The following is a 5,821-nucleotide window of genomic DNA, read 5'->3' as shown; positions in this document are numbered from 1 at the left end:
CCAGTGGTTAGACAGCTGGGAACGTGGTGATCATAGCCTGCCATGCAGAAGAAAGTCTCGAAAATGGACATTGATGTTGCTGACCCTTAGCTTGTACGTGGATGAACAAACTGGCTGATGGGGCAGGTTCTCTCAAAACACGAGCTGTAAGGGCACATTATGAAGTTACTCTAGCAACAGACACACATGCAGTGAAGAAACACAGACCATGCAGTACCTAATATGCATTTTTGGCAGGTATGTTACACAGAAGATTATTCGGAAGCATATGTTAGACCCTGCCATCTGCTGAATTTGGATATGACATCTATAAAGCTGGTGTGGAAATACACAAAAAAAAACTCCGACTGCGGGAGAGAAACTGCCAGAGGCTTTGTAACCACAACTGTCTCCCACAGAAAATAATCTTTTTTATTTTGTGAAATATATAGTCATTCTATACAGGAGTATACTAAGCTTAAATTCCAGCACTTACAGCTTAATTTTCTCTCAGGTCCCCATTAAAATGCCTCAGTACTTTACTGGGGGAGGGCTTGAGCAACCTGGTTTGATAAAGACCTGCTTTGACTGGCGAATTGGACCAGAGACCTTCAGAGGTCCTTTTCAACCTCAACTGTGGGATCCAAATTATTACATCCATGCAGACGCATGCAGATACATGAACACAGAAGTAGCTTGGTTAGTCAAATATAATGAGGAAAGAGATGGCTCTGCCAGTCAGGAAGACGAACAGTGGCGTACAGAAAGAAGAGACAATAGAGTTTTAATAGAAAGGTTGTTTATTTGGTACAAAGTTTGCTTGTAAATATCTTTAGAAAAAAAAAGTAATTCACCCTGCATCTAGCCAAACTGCTGCTGAAATACCCAGCCTGGCGATTCACAGCTCCTCACAACAGAGAGGAAGGCTTTTTCCTTCTCTTTTCAAATACAGTGCCTTCTCACTAAGACATTGATACCTCCTGCAGTCAGAAAATCCTCTTGGGCTTCCAATCTTATAGAGACATATCAATTTATGCTTTGTGTTCGGAACCATGCTTATGTTGGACAGGCCTTGGAAACAAAGGTAGTTTTTGTTGAATTGAGTAACCTCCCCTGAATTGTCTGGGACGGTAATGCCTTCAGCCCTACTGTCTGGCCCATAAAGAAAGAATCCTCTTGTGCAAGCAGTAGTTGCTGTGTTCAAAAATATGTCTCCGAACTACTGGGAATGAACCAATACTCAAGAAAATCCATTATTTGTTTCGAAAATAGTCACAATGTTTGATTTAATGTGAATAAAACCAAACTCTCAAGGCCACGTTTCAAGGAGTTGTTAGGCCTTGAACTTAACACAGCCTGAGATACGGCAACACAGCTCTGCTCCCCGACAGAAAAGGCTTGTGTGTTTGAAACTGCATTTTTAGCCCAAACAGTGGAACAAAATCCAACAGGAATTACGAACTCATAGTAACCTCCCCTTTTCTCTTCCACGGGCGAAGTACACTTCCCTAACTTGTCACTTCCGAAAAGAACATGTGACAGAAAAAAGAAACAAAAATCAATCTACTTGTGAAAGTTGAGAGGCAGCAGCAGAAGGAAGGCTCGACTGAGACGCCACAATGGCACGGTGGGCTCAGAGCAAGTACCCGAGTAACCCAGAAATAGTCACAGCAGGCTCAGTGAAAGCAGCACCTCTGTAGTAAAGGTGAATTGGGCACTTACAGAAACTATTCCAGAAGGACCGGAAGAAGTTATTAACCTGCCCCGTGCACAAAGGAGCTCATCCTCAGCAATCTGAAACTCTCTCACTGGCAGGTTCAAGTTGTAGGCCCTCTGCATACTGTTCGGTTTCACAGTCAACTTCTCTGATCTCTTACGCTCTGAAAACTGCCTTCTAGTTTAGAAGGGATGCCTCACATTCATGTGCTTAATTTTCAGCTGTGAAGCTCAGTGCAATTATTGACCTCCTCTGGACTTCTGGGATGACAAATAAAGTACGACTGGGGAAACAAGGAACATAACTTCGAGACAAACGGATAAATCATTTCCCACATCAAAACATTTATTAACTGCATGTAGTTAGTTGGTTCATTTTCCAAGGTTTCTTTATTTTCCTTCATCCCTTTCCCTTGCTGTGAGATTTCCTACACAGGAATGAGTGTGAGTGGACCCCCACGAAAAGAACAAATTTGTATTTGTCCTCATTTGTACAGTACAAAGATAGAAAAAGAGAGAAGAGAAAGCACGCTGCACTGAAACATTCACAGCTGTTGAATGCATAAACAAGTTGTATTGCTTCACAGGCACAGGCACTTGGTGGAATAAATACACAATGACACTCGAATCCTACCACCTTAACCATGTCACAGTAAAGCCCGAGAACAGGTTTGCCCACCTGCCACTGTGACCACTCTGGTATCTTTGGGGTTTTCAGCAGCTGGGAATAAATGCTGGTTCTGGCTCCGCAATTTGTCCTGGGTCCTCTGACAAGAGATGTCAGAGGAATGACACGGAATCCACAAGCACTTTTTACTCACATCTCATGTCCAAAGGTGCTGTAAAAGCACCCCAGCTGACTACTGAGAGAGCAAAGCGCTGCTCTGTGTTGGGAAGCCATTGCTAAGCGGCTAACTTGCATTTGTGTTATGTAACTGATACCCACTACGCGCTGACAGCTGGAGGTTTGCAATTTACTTTGGTTTCATTTCTCGTGAGTTTTGTGTCTTTCACACCTAGAACCAGACTTGTTCTAGGCTTAAGGCATTAATCACCTGGAAGAGACTGGGGTAAGAAAATTCCTTCCTTCACCAAAACAAAAAAAACCCCAACAAACTACACCCCCTGCCCTCCTGCCAAAACTCGACAAAAATACTGTACTTGGTTCATTCCAAGGCTAGGAATATGGTTTCAAAACCAGTTCGACCAAACTCCACATATAAGCGAATTTGATTCAAAGCCCACTAAAGTCAAGGTGGGCTTTTCATTAGACAAACATTTTGGTGCCAGTTTTGAATCTGTGCAACATCTCTGTCACCTGCATGGTTTTATATTTAACCATGACCTCAGCTGTGGTACAAAGTACCCAGCCCAAATGCCTAACAACCAGAGCAACGCTGAGTTAATGGCTCAGCATCAGTGGCGCCTTGTGCTACTGTTGCTTGTTTTTACGAACAGCTAGCTTTGCTTCCTGTGGGTATTTTGCTTGCTGCCAGGCGTGAATGAAACACCTAGGCTGGGCTGTGAATTACAGCTCCAAAATTAAATGAGGATCCTGCACAACACCTCCAGGGATGTGACTTCACCGCCAGGTCTGCATGTTCCAGGGATGGTGACTCCACCACCTCCCTGGGCAGCCTGTTCCAATGTCTGATTACTCTTTCAGTAAAGAAGTTTTTCCTAATATCTAATCTAAACCTCCCCTGATGCAGCTTGAGGCCATTTCCTCTTGTCCTATCACCAGTTACCCGGGAGAACAGACCAGCACCCGCATCCCTACAACCTCCTTTAAGGCAGTTGTAGAGGGTGATCAGGTCTCCCCTGAGCCTCCTCTTTTCGAGGCTGAACACCCCCAGCTCCCTCAGCCACTCCTCACAGGACTTGTGCTCCAAACCCCAGCCCCCATCATGTTGAATATCCAATCAGCAACTGGTAAGGCCCCTTTTAATGACCTGTAACCACTACAACGAGTGACGATACCAACCAGCACAGTCGTCACCCTATATTGTTCATGTCTCTAACATAGCAGTGAAAATGTGCACTTGTGACCTGCCTGCGTCACAGCAAGGGCTGTATTCTCTTTTCCTGTGCCTGCCTTCAGGGGTGACCTTCATCTCAGCAGCGGACGCTTTAAGAGCCCCTATTGCAAGAAAAAGGAGTGGGAAGGGTGCAGGTAAGATCTGTTGGGGAACACAGTAACAAATAGAGGCTTAGTAAATTTTGAGGAAACCAGGTGAACTTTGTGAGGAACTTCACATAAGCAACTGCTGCTTTTGAAAGGTCTGCTCAAAACCACAGACGGAGGTCTGAGATCAGACCTTAGTAAGGATGGGAACATAAGGCCTAGCTTAAATTTGAAACATTCACTGTGCCTGACACTTCTGCTGCCCTAAGGCGAGGATTTCTGTAACCAGTGTACACTGGCGTGAGAGTTTTTCCCTAAGAATCACTAAGAACAGCAGACAAGCCACAAACCTCAGCTGGAATCCTCCATACTCCTACCACATGATGCACGGTGATGAGTTCCTAATATATATTAAATAGGGTCTGCATGTACGTAAGTGGATTTTTTAAGAAGCTTTTCTTTTTTTAAAGAGTATTATTACTCTTTTTCTACCTGTAGGCACAGGATGCCCAGCACGAGCAGCACAACATCCGAGTTTGCATACTGTCTCTCTGCCCAGTGTCAAGTTCTCTGGGTTTGTCTCTGGAAAGGCATGAACAGATCACAGAAGTTTCGGGTTGTTGTTTACCCGAAGGCTAGAATACATTCCCACGTGCCGGACCAGGTTGGGTTCCACCACGTAGGCATTCTCCCTCTTCGTGCGCAGCAGCGAGTAGAGGGCAATATCCTTGGCAAAACCCTGCCGGCAGTGCAGCCCCTTCAGGTATCCTAAGGCACGGCGGGCAGAGGGAGCGGAGAAGAGCATCGCAGGCGTGCAGCACTCCGTGACTGGCACAATATTATACAGCGTGGGGGCCAGCCGGCGCAGCTCCAGCATATAGTGCCGTCCCACCAGCTCTGACAAAGCCATACTGTACAAAGCAAAGAACAAGACAATGAGCCAACTGAGGCTGCGGCGCCCAGTTGCCCAGGAGTACACACAGTTCAGGACAGGCCCCAGAAACATGCCCAGACCTAACCACTCAAGGATTCTCATGGGTTCGGGGTTGAAGTAGCGCTGAAGCCTCTCAGGATGGTAAAGCTTGAAGTAGAGTGCGTCTCTGAGGTAAGGTTTGGAGAACCGAGCCAACAAGAGGTGCTGCAAGACAGAGAATATCTCCTCCTCTGGCACAGCATCATCTTCCACTACGAGGACGTACTCTGGCTTGTATACCAACAGCGACTGCTCAAGGCAGAAGACGTAGTCCTGCTTCTCCTTCTCAAACTGGTTCACCTGGGGGTCAGGGATCTCCCCAGTGTTGTCACGACTGACAACAGGAAAGAAGCTGCTCAGCAGTTTGACCTCCTGATGGCTGCTGGGGTCTGACTCCACATTACAGAGGAGGATGCGGTGGCTCCAGCAACGTGCACCACATTTCTGGAGGAGGCGGTGGAAACGGGAGGCCACTTGCAAGACGTAGTGGAAATCATTACGCCGCTGCACAGTGATAATGGTGACCAGCAGCAAGGGCTGGAAGGCGTCACTGCCAGAGGCCTCGGAGGTGTTTGGCGCCTGCAGCTTCTCAAAGTAATGGAGGGCAGCCTGGCCTTCCCGCTGGTTCTGCTCCAGGAACTCCTGGCTCATGGGGTTCAGGTGCCAGCGGCGCAAATAGAAGTAAGAGTGGAGGAGCCGGTGGCAAATCAAAGGTGCAAGCACACCGAACGTCACCACAGTCAGTGTGAGGAGATGGACAAAAGGGCTGGACCAACGGCACCACCTCCCATAGAGCTGCCAGGCTTGGTGTAACATGGCTGCTGCAGGAGGGCATCCCTGCTCTATTCGTGCCCTCATTCCTTCACTTCCAATGCATCCTCCCTGGATTGCAAGGTATCCGCCACTAGAGAAAGGGGGGGAGGTGCGAGAGCAGCTTCGTGCTATTTTGCTGGCCAGAGTTAAACTACAATGGTGGGGCAGTGGCTGACAAACCCGCACAATTTGTCCAAGCCTGCAGAGAAGGAAAA

At 47.1% G+C, this 5,821-nt stretch overlaps 1 protein-coding gene across 1 annotated transcript; it reads right to left on the bottom strand.

The window, feature by feature from the left end:
- Nucleotides 1-4,421: 4,421 nt before the first annotated feature.
- TMEM246 (transmembrane protein 246) lies at nucleotides 4,422-5,609 on the bottom strand. The gene has a single exon (XM_010150812.1). The coding sequence runs from the start codon at nucleotides 5,607-5,609 to the stop codon at nucleotides 4,422-4,424; it is 1,188 nt and encodes a 395-aa protein (XP_010149114.1).
- Between the last annotated feature and the right edge of the window lie 212 nt (nucleotides 5,610-5,821).

This window comes from Eurypyga helias, unplaced genomic scaffold (assembly GCF_000690775.1).
Source record: "Eurypyga helias isolate BGI_N326 unplaced genomic scaffold, ASM69077v1 scaffold43844, whole genome shotgun sequence".
In the NCBI taxonomy this organism is placed as follows: domain Eukaryota; kingdom Metazoa; phylum Chordata; class Aves; order Eurypygiformes; family Eurypygidae; genus Eurypyga; species Eurypyga helias.
The sequence above is the reverse complement of the archived record's forward strand: the minus strand, read 5'-3'. Positions and strand labels throughout refer to the sequence as shown.

Bases quoted from the DNA above. Each gene is read 5' to 3' on its own strand.
- TMEM246 (XM_010150812.1), bottom strand. From the start codon at position 5,609: ATGTTACACCAAGCCTGGCAGCTCTATGGGAGGTGGTGCCGTTGGTCC.